This window comes from Acanthochromis polyacanthus, chromosome 3 (genome assembly GCF_021347895.1).
Source record: "Acanthochromis polyacanthus isolate Apoly-LR-REF ecotype Palm Island chromosome 3, KAUST_Apoly_ChrSc, whole genome shotgun sequence".
Taxonomy (NCBI): domain Eukaryota; kingdom Metazoa; phylum Chordata; class Actinopteri; family Pomacentridae; genus Acanthochromis; species Acanthochromis polyacanthus.
The window spans coordinates 32,196,666-32,215,029 of NC_067115.1; the positions used below are offsets into that span (position 1 = coordinate 32,196,666).

An 18,364-nucleotide genomic window follows, 5' to 3' on the forward strand; every position below is an offset into this window, starting at 1 on the left:
AAATCCACTAGAACCCTGAAGGTGTGCTGTGGTATCTGGAACCAAGATGTGAGCAGCAGATCCTTTTAGTCCTGGAAGTTGTGAGGTGGGGCCTCCATGGATCGGACTTGTTTGTCCTGCACATCCCACACATGCTCCACTGGATTGAGATCTGGGGAATTTTGAGTCCAAGTCAACACCTCAAAATCATTGTTGTGCTGCTCAAATCATTCTTGAACCATTTTTGCTTTGTGGCATGGCACATTATCCTGCTGAAAGAGGCCACAGCCATCAGGGAATACCTTTTTCCTGAAAGGGTGTACATGGTCTGCAGCAGTGCTTAGGTAGGTGGTACATGTCAAAGTAGCATCCACATGGATGGCAGGACCCAAGGTTTGCCAGCACAACATTGCTCAAAGCATCACACTGCCTCCACTGGCTTGCCTTCTTCCCATAGTGCATCCTGGTGCCTTGTGTTCCCCAGGAAAGCGACGCACACACTCCAGGCCATCCACGTGATGAAAAAGAAAGCTTGATTAATCAGACCAGGCCACCTTCTTCCTTTGCTCCGTGTGTTAAGGCGAGGGGGTGAGCCCGAGCAGAGAGCACACAGACACGAGTGGTTGGAATCAACGAAAAGAGCAGATTTGGGACGGCAGTGGAGAGAGCGATGAGCACCAGAACGTCTTACTCAAGAGCGGCAGGCAGGGGAGCCATCAGGGAGTTTGGGCCCCATGAAAAGAAATTTTACTTGGCCCCTGTAGCGCCGGACATAAGGCCGGTGAAAATATTTTGTGCTGTTTACATAAAACTGTGCATTTTAATGATATTTTTGACTATTATTTCCCATATTTGTGAAAAGTTTGACAGTGACAGTTATTTGGCAGGGGAAGCATTTAACACTCTGAATACAATGTTTCATTTATTTACTGCAAGACTGATTCTCATTCTTTAGCATAAAATTTCCCCAAATTAAATTACATACCTGAATAATACAAAACTTGAACATAAAATAACCTCTTCCATTAAATAAATTGCAATTATCTTCTGTGAAGAAACAGATAAAATAAAAAATAAAATAAATAAATAAAATACAAAAAGCCAACTGCCTTTTATGATTTCTCATCACCATCTATAGAATCATACAACAAGCACAATAATAAAATCAGCTGGAGATGTTAAACTAAGTAAACAAAGTAGGTCCATTCATAAAGAAAAAACATAACAGGCCAGAGACAACCTTGCTCAGCCAAGCTTCGTCTTGCACACATATACACACAATACATATTTACAACTGGCCCTTGCTCAACCTTTCTAACCAAGAGCCCAACGCCGAGCCTTCTCCGTAGCAAAATCCTTGATCAGGTCTTTGAAGTCTAGCTTTCTAGCCAACTGACATTCGATGGACAGCATGGTAAGACTGCAGAGCCTTTCCTGTGACATTTTGGACCTTAAGTAGTTTTTTTAAAAATCATTTTTAGCTTGCTGAAAGCTCTCTCACCACCTGCAACACTAACTGGCAGTATGCAAAATATACGCAAAGCAATACACACTTCTCCAAAGATGCTTTGCAGCTGCAGCTCACAAACAGCATTCAGGAGTTCAAGATGGGACAAGTTAGGGAGGAAATTGGAAGCATATCCACTGTTAAGGTGTCTTACTTCATTTTCAAAATCAGGTGTAAGATCACCAGAATACTTTGTGATCAATTGTTGGCACAGAGAAGAGATTTTGTCCTCACTCATCTGCCCAACTTTCAGAACAGCAGAAAATTCATTCAAAATATTTGCTGTGGTCTGGAACCTAGTTCCCAAGTCACTTATGATACTGTCCATAGCAGTAAAAAACACCACAGTGTTCCGAAACACAGTTTCTGCACTCTCCTGAGACCTCTCCTCTTCAGAGGTCTCATCATGGAATCTTCGTCTTTTCTTCTGGCGGCTGCAGTTGCTCCCCTCCTTCTTCAGTTGTGGGTACTGGGGCTTGTTCAGGGGTAGGGGGCTCACAGGCCTCATAGAGCTGCAGCTGCTGCTGCTGCTGCACTTGACGTGTCTGTTCAAACATGCATCATTTTGACACGGGGGACGGGGGGGCTGATTAAATATGGGCAGCTTGCTAAATGTGAACAGTGAAATATAAAATTCCAGAGTTTTCTTCAAAAATATGAGCTAATATGGGGAGAAAAGTGAGCTAGCTTAAAAATCACAAAGTTAAGATAGAGTAGAAACAACAGGCTAATGTTCCAGAACTTTCAACCACATGAACCAAACCCACCTTGTTTTTTTTGAAAAACTGGGTAACATATTGCTGGCCCTTGGCCTCTCTCTCCTGCCTTATCCTTTTTCCTTTTCGTTTCTGACTACCTGACTTCTGAGGCATACTGTCATCACCCTACTCAGTCTGACTGAAGCACCAGGCGCAGCAGTTCAGTTGATTCTGTAGGACTGAACCATTTTACTAAAAAGGGAGGGGGGCATGAGAAATGTTTCCAAAACAAATAAACTTAGTGTTACCAGTGCATTGTAAATAATATTTATTTGTGATTATAAATTAACAAGATAGTGCCATGTTCATTTTGTCAGTATTATAATTATATGAGGGGGCCTTTCTGGGCCCCTGCTAATGATGGGCCCCTAGAATCCTTCCCCTTACCCCCCCTTTTCGGCGCCCATGGCGGCAGGCAGGAGTTTCTGAGGTGAGGGTGGCATGGCAGGGAATCCAGAGGCTGGACTGGGTTGACAGGGAGGCAGAACCAAGCAGCCAGCAAAAATGTGAACAAGAGAACAGGATTAGCAAGTTTTTTTTTGTTTTCACAGCAGAAATGTGCAGAACGAGCCTAAAAAATGGCTGCAGTAGCAGAAGTATCTGGCAGGGTGGGGAGAGTGAGACCGGCTTTTATGGCAGTAGATGAAGGACAGGTGTGCTGTGCCGCAGCTGCCCGGAGTTCTGCAGATGACTGGTTAGTGATGTGCAGCTGCTGTGGAGAGCAATGCAGAAAGAATTAAATGAGTGGACAGAGAGAGAGGGAGAGAGAGAACCAAAAGAGAGGAAAATAGAGGGAACAGAAAGGAGGAGAGAGGGAGAATGAGGGAGGTCGGGGGGGGGGGGGGGGGGGGGCAGGGTAGGGTCCCTCACACTGTGGTCCAGTTTTGATGCTCACGTTGTTGGTCTGCCGGTGGTGCACAGAGGTCAACATGGACCTCCAGCTATGCAGTCCCATAAGCAACAAACTAGATGCACTGTGTATTCTGACACATTTCTATCAGAACCAGCATTAACTTCTTCAGCAATATGAACAACAGTAGCTGGTCTGTTGGATCGGACCACACCGGCCAGCCTTCGCTCCATACGTGCGTCAGCGAGCCTTGGCCACCAATGACCCTGTCGTTGATTCACCACTGTTCCTTCCTTGGACCACTTTTGATAGATTCTGACTACAGCAGACCAGGACCACCCCACAAGAGCTGCAGTTCTGCAGATGCCATAACCCAGTCATCTAGCCATCACAATTTGGCCCTTGTCAAACTCACTCAGATTCTTCTACAATTCTACAATTCTACAATTTCATTTAGCAGACGCTTTTGTCCAAAGCGACGTACAACACAAACAAGAATTCAGACATAAGGAAAAACCTGTAGTAAGTGCAAAAAGTGCTTCGAGTGTGATTGGTCAAAGGTGTTGCCATCAAGTTGCAGAAGAATTGCCAACCCCCCCCCCCCCCCCCCCCCCTCCTCCTTTTTTAAAATTACTCTGTCAGCGCTAAATAAGTGCTGGGTTTTGGACCACCTGATTTATTCTACCCCTAAGGTGGAGTCAGATTAAGTGCCTAGGTGTTCTCTGAACAATTGAGTCTTCAATTGTCTTTTAAAAGTAGAAAGGGACTCAGCAGAACGCACAGAGTTTGGTAGTTTTCCACCATTTGGGAACAACAGTGGAGAAGAGTCTGGCTAGGGAGCACCAGGCGTCTCTCACATGCAGAGTGAAGTGGGCGTGAAGGGGAGTAGACCTGGATCAGGGAATCCAGGTAGGCTGGGGCCGCTCTTGTAAATGTTTTGTAAGCCAGGAGGAGAGTTTTGAATTTGATTCTGGCTGCAACTGGAAGCCAGGGAAGGGAGATGAACAGGGGAGTGACATGAGCTCTTTTGGGCTGGTTGAAGACCAGACGTGCTGCTGCATTCTGGATCATCTGTAGAGGTTTGACTGTACATGCAGGGAGACCTGCCAGAAGAGAGTTGCAGTACTGAATGCGTGACATCACAAGAGCCTGAACCAGAAGTTGCATGGCCTGTTGGGTCAGGAAGGATCTGATCTTCCTGATGTTGTAAAGGGCATAACGACAAGATTGAGAAACTGAGGCCATGTGAACCTTAAAGGTCAGCTGGTCATCAATCATGACACCCAGGTTTCTGGCTGAGTTTGTGGGCACAAGTAGTCTCGAGTGAAGTTGGACACTGATCTGAGGCTGAACAGATGGACAAGCTGGAAAGACCATGAGTTCAGTCTTAGACAGATTCAGCTGAAGGCGCCATTCCTTCATCCATGTGGAGATATCAGCCAGACATGCTGATATCCGAGCTGAAACTGTTGTGTCATCGGAAAAGAGTGGAAAAGCTGAGTGTCGTCAGCATAACAGTGGTAGGAGAAGCCATGGGAGCGGATCACAGCACCAAATGAGGTGGTATACAGAGAGATGAGTAAGGGACCAAGCACTGAGCCCTGAGGGACCCCAGTTGATAGGTCGTGTGACCTTGACACCTCCCCTCGCCATGACACTCTGAAGGATCTGCCTGTGAGGTAGGACTTGAACCACAACAGGACAGAACCTGAGATGCCGAGCTCAGAGAGTGTGGAGAGGAGGATTTGATGGTTCACGGTGTCAAAGGCAGCAGACAAGTCCAGCAGCAGTAGGACAGAGGACTGACCAGCAGCTCTCGCCAGCCGCAGAGATTTTGTGACTGATAGGAGTGCAGTCTCAGTGGAGTGGTCGCACCTGAAGCCTGACTGAAAAGGGTCAAGTTGGTTGTTGTTCCGCAGATGTTCAGAGACTTGGTTAAATACTGAGCGGTCCAGTATTTTTGACAGGAATGGTAGAAGTGAGACTGGCCTGTAGTTTTCAACCTGGGCTGGGTTGAGATGAGGCTTTTTGAGCAGTGGGGTGATGCGGGCTTGTTTAAAAGTAGCAGGAAAAATGCCAGTTTCCAGGGAGGAGTTGACAATGTGCGTGACTGCAGGTTTGATTGTGGGCAAGATGGTCTGCAGGATGCTAGTGGGTATTGGATCGAGAGGACATGTAGGTTTTGAGCCTACAAGAAGATTCTTACACTTGCCCAGTGATTATTCTAACTCTGCTAGAACCCACATCATTCTCCTCACTAGACTCAGGAATTGGGTGGGCATCAGTGAAACTGGTCCAAACTCTCCTCATCTTACTTATCAAATTGATAAGTTTTACTTATTCTTGACAACTTAATTTGTTCAACTGGTCTCATGTCTTGTGGGATTTCACAACGCAAAACTAATACACTCCTGAAACTTAGTTGAACAATTCATCTTTACCCTCATTTTCTCAGGCAAATGTTGTAGTAGTTAACAGTTTACAGTGGGTTTAAAACAACATAGACCCATTGCACTGACCCTGACTGAAATACACTGGCTGACCATTCAAGGTAGAACCTAACTGAACATCCTGTTGGTTATTTTGATGTTTCTACATGATCTTCATCACATGAACTCTTAACACCAGCCTTCAAATCATCATGCTTTTACTGTTTCAGGCCCAACACAGTAGAACAAGTTTCCCTTCACCGTCAGGACAGATCAGTCACTCTCTCAGCTTGTAAAAACACACATGTACAGATTGGCATCTGTATAACATTTTAGACTGTCATTTCTAAAGTTTCACTGTTGGCCTTTCTCATGTTCACTTTTCATTTTTTCTGAGACATGAGGGCCGAAGAGGACGCATGTCTTTTCTTGGATGTTTGGTCATGTAATTTCTAAAGTTTCATTGTTGGCCCCTTTTCATGTTCAGTTTTTACTTTTCATGAAACGAGCAACAAGCAGAAAATAAATAATTACAAGGACAGTGCGTAAAGAAGGATGTGAGAGGTGAGGCATAACATAGATGATGAAGACAGAGGATGAAAATGGAGTGGAGAGGTGAATGACGCAACTGGAATAGAAAAGTTACTGAGCAGAAGGTCAAGGGAAAAAACAAGTTGATGAGAGGAAGTGTGTGACGACGTACACGAGGGGGAGAGAGGGAGGACAACAGGGGAGGAGATGGAAGTGGACGTGATAAGAGATAAATATCTAATCTCATGAAAACATTGATCAGAGGGGCTGCCAGTGCTCCACACCTGTCTGCTCAGACCTGAAGTCAGTGTCTGTAAAGATGGTGGAGACAATGGAGAGAGCTGCTCTCTGCGTCCCCCACCTCAACACCTCCTGTCAGGTAATGCCTGCTACTCCCAAAGTGACGCTGATCAAGTCTGTACTGTGCTGCATCGCTCTGCTCACTGTGATACTAAACTTGCTGGTTGTCATCTCCATCTCTCACTTCAGGCACGGACACTTTTCTTTACGTCTTACAGCAAATTGTGTGTTGAGGTTTCAGATATGTCTGGAAGCTTTGTCACAGAACTACAGTTGGTTACTTTGTTCAATATGTTTTGATTGTGTTTTCAAAAAGACAAGCCAGAGAGTGCGTGTAGTTGCAACAGTGCATGCCCTTCTCAGGGTTTTCTGTGTAAATGTGTCACAATAAGCAGTATGTAGCATATAGCTGTATTTAACATGTATTTTTACATTTGCATCTGTCTGTATTCTCACAGTAACTGTTGTTATCTTATACCGTTTGCATTGAATGTGAGGGATGTGAAGAAAATATCATTAATCCTCATCTCACTCTCAAGGCAGCTCCACACACCCACAAACTTCCTCATCCTCTCCCTGGCTGTGGCTGATTTGCTCGTGGGCGCCACAGTGATGCCGATCACAGTCGATCTGCAGTTCTGCTGGTTTACGGGTAAAATCACATGTGCTGTTTTCTGTCTCTTGTCCTTCATTCTGACCTCTGCCTCTGTGGGGAGCATGGTTCTCATATCAGTGGACCGTTATGTGGCCATATGTAAACCTCTGCTCTACTCCTCCCTGATAACAATAAGCAGAGTTACAATCTGTGTGTGTCTCTGTTGGATCTGCTCTGTTTTTTACAGCTTTGTCATCCTGAAAGACCACTTCACACTAACAGATATGTCCAAATCCTGCTATCAAAAATGTACAACTAACATAGATTTCATTTCAGGGGCAGTAGACTTGATTGTCACCTTTTTTGTCCCTGTTACTGTAATCATAGTTCTCTATATGAGAGTGTTTGTGGTGGCTGTGTCACATGCACGCGTAATACGATCTCAGATTGGATCCGTCAAATCAAAAGCAGTAGTTATTAAGAAATCTGAGCTGAGGGCAGCCACATCTCTTGGAATTGTCCTTCTTATGTTTGTATTGTGCATTGTTCCGTACTACTGGATTTCTCTGGCAGGACAGGACAGCTTAAGTGCAAATTCATCAGCTCAAAGCTGGATGTTCCTTTGTAACTCCACTTTCAATCCTCTAATCTATGCCTTCTCCTACCCCTGGTTCAGGAGAGCTGTTTTACTCATTGTCAGTCTTCAGATACTGCAGCCCGGCTCTCGTGACACCAAAATAATGATGAGTTAGGCAGCACATTGTTCATTAACTGTTTTATGTGATAAATATGAACTCGGTCTAATTGAAGGTGAAGTAAACTCCGTAGTTTTACTGTCAGGTCTCAACACATTTAATGAACACTGTAAAACGTTGGACATTGTTGATGTTTACTTTGGTAGAATAGTAGAGAGAAACAAATGCAGAATTTAATCTGCTGCACTTCAAAAACAAACTGTCAATGCATTTTCCTCGCACGTGTCCCTTCAGTGTGTTTAACATTCGTGAATTTCAGTTTAAATGAAAACTCTTCTGTTACTAATGAAGACACAGTAAGTTATCACTTTTTACAGCAGCATCCACAGTTCATATATCCCAGTTGTTTTTCTAAAGATTTCAAATTTTTGAGATGAAAAACTATTTTCAGAATTATGAAAGTTGTAAAAAAATTTTTTATATGATTTGACATGTTTCTGTTGCTCCTTCCAAATCAGTTCTCTGAAGTTTTTTTTGATGTGTGATTTATTACAACTATAAAAATAATATCTTGCTTTACTTAAAACTCTGCTGTATTGTGCATTCATTCTGCTAAGAAATAACATGAAACTTTTCATGTTAAGGTCTTAAACAGCAAAAATAATATTCACAAAAAGTGTGCAGATATTCTGTGTTGTGTTACACAGCAGCTTTTTGGTGTTTAAACAGGCTGCTGCAGACTGTATGATGAGATTCTTATGAGAAAAAAGAAATCAGTAACGAGGATTTAGTTTGCATGGTACAATGTGTTTAAACATCTGACTGAAAATCATTCTGCATGATATGAAGTTCATGTCAATATTTAATAAACAAACTTTTGTGTGACTTTAAATTCTGACTGTTTTTAAATCATTTCTTAAACTCACACCAGCCTGCACATTAATGAATTTCTTAAATTTAGACAAACAAAAAGTTCATATACTATGGTACTTTTTACCTTGAGTTAAATGAAGCCCTGAAAACTCAATAACTAATCCATGACCACATGGATGTATCAGAAACACACAAAGACTTTAAAAGGACATTTTTCAGCACTGCATTTTATACAGGGGGTGATTTCATGTTTCATAGATACATTTTTTATTCCTTTTTCTGGAATAGTTAAAAAGATCTGTCAAAGTGTTCACAAAATGAGAAGTCTTAGCACACCATAAAGAAACAATACTGCATGGTTTTAAAAATATTGCTTGATAAATTATCAGTTTATTTGCTTGGGCTTAAAAATCAACCAGAGAATCTAACAGCTAATCTCAAAAATATAACCACTTTAGATAAATGTAATCTCAGCAATACTTTATTACACAACTAGAATGTCACATGCTGCTATGATATCAGTCACAATTATGAAAACTTATTCAGAATCAGAATCAGAATCACTTTATTCATCCCCAAAGGGAAATTCAGTATTCAAAGTATTGCTAACAAACTTTCATAAATCTAAAGGTTCTCGAGAGGCTTGATCAGTATTTGTGTGTGACATGTAAGTGGTTCTTTGAATCGGAAGAATTTTGTTTTTGCTTTGTAGTTGTGATTACAGTGTCTTTGCAATTATTCTGCTAAAGTTCTTAGAGATCAAACCAGTAACAATTCTGTTATGGCAGCTAGTGAGTGGAGAAGACAAGTAAAGAACCCATATAATGGTATTTCTCTTTAGTCCAGTGTCAGTGTAAGTGAAGGTTTGTTGATTTCATTAAGAGGCCGTAGTGTTTGTGCACTTGTGAGAGCAGTTGCTCTGGTTGATGGCATTTTTGGCTTCCACCTTAACACAGCATCTAGTCCAGGGTTTGAGGCCAGTCTCTCTGTGAGAGGTACCTTCCACACTTCTCACTACAGGTGTCGGGCTGCTCCGCTCCTCTCTTGGCTTCTCATTAATAGCGAGTGTGTACTCGGTTGTGCCTTTCATTGCCTTCTATTTCACATACAAGGAAACTCCTTTAGCTGTTACTGTCAGTTCTTCTGGCATTTCAAGATCTAACAGAGAGAGAGATGAGAGACAAACAGTTCTCTTTTTTTTTTTTTTTTTTTTTTTTTTTCTCTTTATTTAATAATCTTATACAATTTAACATAAACTAAAACCGAATCACCCACCCACCCATCCACCCATTCCCAACACACACAAGCACACCACATTCACTCAACACACCACTTTCTCAAGCAATATTCCCCCTACAATCAACACTTAAAAAAAAACGTATATACATATATCAATTCATACACATCATGCATAAACATGACTATATAAGTGTCCATAAAAATTAAAAAAAAAAAAAAAAAAAAAAAAAAAAGAGAAAGAACACTTACATGCCATGTAAATTGGCCAGGCAAATACTCCATTTCTTATTATGATCCGGTAATCTATTGTTATTAATTGCAATAATTTTTTCTAAATTACAATGATAAAGAATCCTGTTTTTAAAATGTTTTAGACATAACTCAGACGTATTTCTTGCTTTATAAATAAATATTTTACCCAAGAGTAAAACAATATTTACCAAAAGCATACAGTTTTCCTCAAAAACACCAAGCATAATATTCATCGGTGTGAGATCCAAACTAATACTCATAGTCTTTAACCAAACCTGAACAGACAACCAGAATCTAACAACACATGGACAATAATAAAATAAATGCATAAGATCCTCCTCTTCCTCCTCACAAAACCTACAGCTGGGATTACTTACAATCTTCCAATGACACAATGCTTTCTTAGTTGCAATTATCTTATAAAATATTTTAATCTGAAAAATTCGAGAATAAGAATCTATTGTGGTACTGTATATTGTTTTAAAGTAATTCCTCCAAAAAATTTGGGTATTAAACTCATCTTCCCAAAACAAGCAGGGTCTGTGAGGAAAAGCAGAGGCACCCATGATATTCAAGTTCCATTTATATACCATCTTATTTATCTTATGTAATGATAGCCATTTATGGCATCTAATCAGTGGAAGACAAACCATTTGCTTGAGACAAACAGTTGATTCATAAGACGTATTAAACCACCTTCAAGTTGTGGAACTCACTACCAAAATCTATATTTATTTTCTTCTAAACGGGCAAAGATTTGAGTGGTCAGTAGATCTCTTCTTCTGCGAGCTTTCATTGGACCTGAGAAAGATGACACAACTTCACATTAAACATTTTCAGAAACTGAACTTGACTGGATGCATTCTGCAGTAGTGGAACGTAACATTTAATCAAGTACTGTACTTAAGTACACATGGGAGGCCCTTGACTGCACATTCTTGTTCTGTGTCTGGCCCGTTATATTTCCGTTGGGGTTGCTCTCCCCTACATTATTGCTCGCTGTCACTTCAGTGGCATTAGAACTGAAGTCAGAGACATCACAGGAGAGATCAGTGGTGTTGCAAAGCATCCCACGGAGTCTGTCCACTACAGAGGTGACCGTGTACCATGTGGCAAACACTGACGCATCCCAGGACAGCATAGCAGACTGTCTGTCACCAGTGTATCTTAATTTTCTGTGGAGGGCAGTGAGGGATGTTATATTCAAAACATTTATTATGAGACAAAAATCTGTTCAGCTCATTTTTAGACAGCATGTTATTAAAGATTTTCCAATAAGCATTTGTAAATAGTGTTAAAATACTTGATACATGTTTATAACATACTATATATGTGGATTTTAAAATGTTAAATAAGTGAATACTGTTTGTCAACAATTATAACTTCTCATATTCAGATATTGTATATTAAAACTATGTTTTGCTATATTATTATTCAGACTGCTGTATAAACAGATCACTTATTTATTACCGGACACAACAAGGAACACTTATATGTGCTTACATGTTACTGTAAATTGAAACACACAAACCTTAGTCTGCAGTCCAAATTCTCATTACTGACCAGTGCATGGAAACACAGTGTGTTCATCTCTAATGTGTGTAATGTATAAATCCTGACTTTTCCTTTAGTGCCACCAACTGATCAACATTTATTATTTTCTAAACTAAATGATAGACTATTTACCTTTGAACAGGTCAAACATTTGGTAAACCACAAGCTGATGTCATGAAAGCTCTTCTTAGCAACAGTCAAAAATAACAATGTTCAGTGTGTCATCCACCTTGACAATTAGCTGCATTGCATAACTGAATAAGTGGCGTGTTTGCTGGATAGTTTGCCTCAAAGAATAACAAATTGTTATAAAATGGTTGATTATTCTTCTGTCAGTCAACTTTGTGATTAATCTGCTTATTGTGTCAGCTGTAATATTTGGTGCTGAGGCATTTTGTGAAGGTGGGGAAAACTGTATTCATTATGTCTGCTGAACATCAGGGCCAGTTTCATGAGATTTGAAACATCTGAGGTGTGACTTGCAAATTTTCAAGTGTCACTCATTTATGAAGCAGTGTGTTGGCAACACTTGTGTTTTGGTAGTGCTCCAAAATGACTTTCATCTCATTGGCTTTTTATTTAAAGCATGAACATCACAGAGAGGGCTGCACAGTGGAGTAGTGGTTAGCACTTTCGCCTTGCAGTGAGAAGATCTCGGTTCAATTCCTGGGGTGGGCCTGGGATCTTTCTGCATGGAGTTTGCATGTTCTCCCTGTGCATGTGTGGGTTTTCTCCGGGTAGTCTGGCTTCCTCCCACAGTCCAAAAATATGCTGAGGTTAATTGATTACTCTAAATCAATTCATTCAATGCCTGTAGGTGTGAGTGTGATTGTCTGTATATGTAGCCCTGTGACAGACTGGTGACCTGTCCAGGGTGTCCCCTGCCTTCGCCTGAGTCAGCTGGGATAGGCTCCAGCACCCCCCTGCGACCCTAGTGAGGATGAAGCGGTGTATAGAGAATGGATGGATGGACATCACAGAGATGATGGGGACTAATATATACACTCAAAAAAGTATAAACACAACACTTTTGGTTTTGCTCCCATTTTTAATGAGATGAACTCAAATATCTCAAACTTTTTCCACATACACAATATCACAATTTCTCTCAAGTATTGTTCACAAATCTGTCTAAATCTGTGTTAGTGAGCACTTCTCCGTTGCTGAGATAATCCATCCCAGCTCACAGGTGTGCCATATCAAGATGCTGATTAGACACCATGATTAGTGCACAGCTGTGCCTTAGACTGCCCACAATAAATAGTAATTTTCTTGTTTGCATTATTTAATTTTGTCTTATTGTTTTTTGTGTGCTATATGGTGACTCTGCTCCTATTTTAAACACACTTATTTTTGTATTTTCTGAGCTGCTGTAATGTATGAATTTCCTGCTGCAGGGTCCATAAAGACAGAAGCTGCTGATCCTCCTGTTGGTCAGTTGGTGGCGCTGATAGAGCAAAGAAGGTTTATTATTAAGCAGCAGAAAATTCACAGAAGAAGAGGAGGCCCGCCTCTGTCTTCTATCACGTCCTCAGTGGAGACTTAAACCTCCGTCAATCCAGCAGCGGTATCATTCAGCAGAAACCTGCACAACAGCGAGGATGTCTGGAAGAGGCAAAGGAGGAAAAGGACTCGGTAAAGGAGGCGCTAAGCGGCACCGTAAAGTCCTCCGTGATAACATTCAGGGAATCACCAAGCCCGCTATCCGCCGTCTGGCTCGCCGTGGTGGAGTCAAGCGTATCTCTGGTCTGATCTATGAGGAGACCCGCGGTGTGTTGAAGGTGTTCCTGGAGAACGTCATCCGTGATGCCGTCACCTACACCGAGCACGCCAAGAGGAAGACGGTGACCGCCATGGATGTGGTGTACGCTCTGAAGAGACAGGGCCGCACTCTGTACGGCTTCGGAGGTTAAAGTCAGCGTTCATGCAGCAAAACAAAGGTCCTTTTCAGGACCACACATCTCCTCTACAGAGCAGAGTTCTGTTGGTCCTTAAGAACTCCATATTGGTGGTAGCCAAGATAAACTTAATATTAAGCATGCATCTAAAATGTTTAATATATCGAAGTGGGTATCATGTGATGGCTAAGTCAATTACAGTAACTCTGAGCTCTTTGTTTATTGTTGGTTTACTTTTGTGTAGTTCCCTCTAGTCTGGACTGTGGAATCAAAGTATATCGCATTTCAATTACAGCTAACATGCTCCAAAATAACACTTCACATTAGTTTTCATTAAGTCTGCTTACTGTATGAGCTTTGATCACGAATAGTTTTCTTGATTACAGGATGTTTAATGTGGCATTACTAGTAAAATTTCAGTATGACAGTTGCACTTATTGAGTTTTTTATATTTTGGTTAAAGCTCTGAATCGTCTGTCATCTGACTTGCTTTTATCTCGTGGACCCTCTACAGTCTTCTGTTTTTTAATTAAACTTTGAAGAAAAACCTGCAGTGAGGCAGCATTTTGTTCTTCCATCTGTGGAACAGGAGAAGAACGGAGGGCAGCAGAGTTTATATTTTAAAGCAAACTCGAGAATCTGCTTTGTTAATCAGACTTTTGATTTGATTTGTTTCCCAAACAAGCCCTGCTGATCAGGATGAATAGGAAATCAGTTCAACAGGAAAATAAAAAGAAAATTCAGTATCAATAATTCCATACAAAATCTATGGAATAAAATATGTGGAAAAACCGTAATGTAACTAAAAGAGTTTCTAATTCATGCATTTAAACATACAAAGGGTACCATATATTACATTTTATTGTAATGTATACACATTTTGAAAGATTTGCGTCAGATTTGGATCTGAATAACGGATATTAGGACAATAAAGATTTTAAAACCTAGGAGAGCAAACGTATCGTCAGTTGAAACAGTTAATTAAGCGTTAAAGTTTTGGTGCTTCGATAATCCAACATTTAGTTCAGATAGAGTCTTTCCTAACGAATCATCCAGACACCAGCAGCCGATCCGAGCACCGGCAGCGTCCGTGTGTTTATGGGCGGCCGAAACTCTCCGCTTCCAGGCCAACAAAACAGCGCAGCGTCGCCGTTTTACTTCCACTGTGTCCTAACATGTCTCTGCTAACCGTAACACCAATGTTCCACCGGAGAGGAGAACCTTTTGGTCGTTTTAGGAGCACAAATGTACAGAAAAGTGTCGGCGAGCCGCACTCGGTCACCGTGTGTCCGACAGCTCGGAAGCCTCCTGGAAGCGAGAGACAAAGAGCTGGAAGCCGAACATGAGCCGAGTGTGGAGGGACACGCGTGTCGTCATCGTGGTAGCGACCGCGGAGTGTGAAAAGGTTGATTTTGTGCGTTTTTGTATCTAAAACGTGTCAGAGAAAACACAAATGTCGCCGCATTTTTGAGGCGGCGGGAGTCCAGCGCGGTGTGTTGCCTCTTTACGGTTCTCATGGTATTTATAAGTCCCGCCTCCTGCGTTCAGCTCGGACACTTGGAGACAAAGAGAGACGCAGAAACATGGTAGAAGAAGTTCCAGCAGCTGCACCGGCTAAGGCCCCGGCCAAAGCCCCGAAGAAGAAGGCTGCCAGGCCCAAGAAGGATGGACCCAGCCTCCCGAAGCTCATCGTCGCCGCTGTGGCCGAGTCTAAGGAGCGGAAGGGGATCTCACTGGCTGCGATCAAGAAGGTGCTGGGGGCCGAAAAAGTCGATGTGACCAAGGCAAACAAACGCATCAACACCGCTATCACCAAGCTGGTGACTAAGGGGGTTCTGAGCCAGACTAAGGGCACTGGAGCCTCCGGTTCCTTCAAGCTTGCCAAGAAGGAGCCCAAAGTCTCCAAACCGGTCAAGAAAGTGGTTAAGAAGAAGGCTCCCGCCAAAGCCAAGAAACCAGCCGCAGCTAAAGTCAAAAAACCCGCCACGGCCAAGAAGGCAGCAGCTAAGAAGACATCGGTCAAGAAATCCCCGAAGAAGGCAGCGGCCAAGAAAGCCGTCAAGAAGACACCGAAGAAGAGTCCCAAGAAGCCCGCCGTTAAGAAGCCCAAAGCTGCAGCCAAGAAGCCCGCAGCAAAGAAAAGTGCAGTCAAGAAGCCCAAAGCGAAGAAAGCTGTCAAGAAGTGAAGCTGCTTCACCTCCACTCATTCATCACCAAAGGCTCTTTTCAGAGCCACCACAGCCTCCACTAAAAGCTGCTGCCTTACTCATCACTGCATCAACACTCTCACAATACTACTCCAATCATTACAACATTCATGGATCAATCTTCGTTTACAGAAAACTAGCACATTTTTGGATCATTTTAATGATATTAAGGCTTTCTGCTTGCTCTCTTCTCATCCAGGTTTTGTCTTGTCATTTTTGCACCATTGATTATGAAGTCATTCAAGCTTAATCACAAAATTGCACTTCTTTCTAACTAACCCATGTGATGTTTTCAGTTTCACAGGTTGAAAAGTGACCTTTAGAACACTGCAGTGAAATACAGTGACAATCCAAATCATTTCTGACAGTAATCAGACCAACAAGTTACTACTCAGGGAAAACTCTTTTACACATATTTCTACATTTCTTCCTTCTGTCTATATATAAATAATAAGAGCTGGAGTGTAATTCAGAACTAAAAGATGTAATATTTTAAAATCATTTTACTATTACTTCTCTGTAACACTATATATTTTACAATATTTATTATTTGATTTTCCTGACAGCTGTTTATACAAAAAGCAAAATAACTTGATTACAATATTTCTGTTTTGTTTCTATTTTAAATTGAATATAATTTGTAATCTCATTATTCTGCTCTGTTAAGTACTTATGTCTTTGATAATAATATTCACCATTTTAAAGGAGGACTGAGCTTTATCTGAGGTTTTTCACATGTATGTGCTCATTTATTATGAGTTTGATTTTAGTTTATGAAATGTGTCCTATCATTTTGAGAACTTTAAAAAAAGAACAATAAAATGTGAAGTATATATTTAAAGAAAAATGTAAATTAGCAGAATTAAATTAGACAACGCACATGTTTTCAATACCTCTGTCATACTGTAAACATGCACTAATATAAGCTGAAATCAAATGAAAAATCAATGTAAATGTGATTCAGATTCAGATTCACAAACTTTATTTGTCCCCAGGGAGCAATTAAAAATGCATGTAGAGCAGTCAGTGCAAAAATTACATAATAAGAAGTAGGGGATAAATATGTGTACAAATCTAGACCAAGTAATAATCAGAATAAAAATTAAAAAGAGAGAAATAAGAGAAAACACAGCTTAATAACATACTGGTGTAAATATGGCATACATAGTGTAAATATGAATGAAAGTAGGTGCAATATGCCAATGAGGTACATACAATAATATATCATGGGAGATATAAATTGAGGAGTGCAAAATGGCAAAGTTAAGAGAGGTCCGTGTGGTTGGGAGGGAGTGATGGTGATGGTGGTTGGGGTGGAGGGGGGTTGTGAGGTGGAGATTATGCCCTTTGATTCTGATTTTTGCAGTTTGGGCCACTGTTTTCTGTCTTTATGCAGTTATTGTAGGCTGTTAAAGATGAGGAAAGGAAGAAGACAGGAAAGGATACGTGTATGCAGGTTTAATTTGAGATGAAGCACAGTAGGGTAACTAACAATTACATCTAAAACTGCAATATAATGCCTGGGGACTCCTACACTTCAAAATACTCCCTCCAGACAGCTGCAGTTGCATCCATACAAGTGCATTCAAGTAAGTATATCGAGTATAATGTGCCTTTATCTAATCTGTACTCAGAAATCTAAAGTACTACGTTGGAACTGTCGGAGGTCTCCAGCTTTCCGTGTCGTCTCCATGGAAACCAGACTGAGCAAACCAGCTGAGCAGATCAGCCAATTACAGACCGGGGACTGCGCAGTCGTATTTCCTTGCGGCCTGTATAAGAAGAGCCGCTCTCTGCTCTCAGCCTCATTCGTTACTACGGCGACGGAGAAAGATGCCAGAACCGGCGAAGTCTGCCCCGAAGAAGGGCTCTAAGAAAGCGGTGACCAAGAGCACCGGAAAGGGCGGCAAGAAGAGGAAGAGGACCAGGAAGGAGAGCTACGCTATCTACGTGTACAAGGTGTTGAAGCAGGTCCATCCCGACACCGGTATCTCGTCCAAAGCCATGGGCATCATGAACTCCTTCGTCAGCGACATCTTCGAGCGTATCGCCGGTGAGGCCTCCCGCCTGGCTCACTACAACAAGCGCTCCACCATCACCTCCAGGGAGATCCAGACGGCCGTCAGGCTGCTGCTGCCCGGTGAGCTGGCCAAGCACGCCGTGTCTGAGGGTACCAAGGCCGTCACCAAGTACACCAGCTCCAAGTAAACAAATTGATTATCTACAACACAACGGCTCTTTTAAGAGCCACACACCATATTGGCGGAGCTTTAGATCCACTTCGAGCTGTGTCAGAACTGTGATCTATAGGACCAAATGCTAAGTAGTTTCATATTCTCTTAAAGATGACGTTAATCTAAATACACTTTGTGTTAAGCTGACTGCTTTCGTTATTGTATTTTCATGGATCATTAACAGAAGATTTACAACTCAAAGTTGTCACTGATTTAGCAAAAACAGTGCCTGTGATTCTGTCATTGAAATACATTTGATTCAACAACGAACTGTTGCTGGACTACTCAGAATATTTAAGTGTAAAATAATGGCTCTCATAAACAATACAGATTCTCAGCTGAGGGAAAATGCTATATCTCCAAGCAAATAATCACGATCATCCACGACACAATGGCTCCTATAAGAGCCACACATTTGATCTGCAGAGCTGTAGATCCAATTTCAACTGTATGATATGTAGCA

The 18,364-nt window shown here is 41.6% G+C and overlaps 3 protein-coding genes across 3 annotated transcripts; all 3 read left to right on the top strand.

Moving 5' to 3' along the window:
• The first annotated feature begins 13,061 nt into the window (after window positions 1-13,061).
• LOC110945732 (histone H4) lies at window positions 13,062-13,957 on the top strand. Its single transcript, XM_022187317.2, has one exon. The coding sequence runs from the start codon at window positions 13,164-13,166 to the stop codon at window positions 13,473-13,475; it is 312 nt and encodes a 103-aa protein (XP_022043009.2). The 5' UTR covers window positions 13,062-13,163; the 3' UTR covers window positions 13,476-13,957.
• Window positions 13,958-14,879: 922 nt separating this feature from the next.
• Window positions 14,880-15,713, top strand: LOC110947161 (histone H1-like). The gene has a single exon (XM_022188611.2). The coding sequence runs from the start codon at window positions 15,044-15,046 to the stop codon at window positions 15,644-15,646; it is 603 nt and encodes a 200-aa protein (XP_022044303.2). The 5' UTR covers window positions 14,880-15,043; the 3' UTR covers window positions 15,647-15,713.
• Window positions 15,714-17,466: 1,753 nt separating this feature from the next.
• On the top strand, window positions 17,467-18,354 carry LOC127533378 (histone H2B 1/2-like). Its single transcript, XM_051946252.1, has one exon. The coding sequence runs from the start codon at window positions 17,501-17,503 to the stop codon at window positions 17,873-17,875; it is 375 nt and encodes a 124-aa protein (XP_051802212.1). The 5' UTR covers window positions 17,467-17,500; the 3' UTR covers window positions 17,876-18,354.
• The last annotated feature ends 10 nt before the right edge of the window (window positions 18,355-18,364 follow it).

Bases quoted from the DNA above. Each gene is read 5' to 3' on its own strand.
- LOC127533378 (XM_051946252.1), top strand. From the start codon at position 17,501: ATGCCAGAACCGGCGAAGTCTGCCCCGAAGAAGGGCTCTAAGAAAGCG.
- LOC110947161 (XM_022188611.2), top strand. From the start codon at position 15,044: ATGGTAGAAGAAGTTCCAGCAGCTGCACCGGCTAAGGCCCCGGCCAAA.
- LOC110945732 (XM_022187317.2), top strand. From the start codon at position 13,164: ATGTCTGGAAGAGGCAAAGGAGGAAAAGGACTCGGTAAAGGAGGCGCT.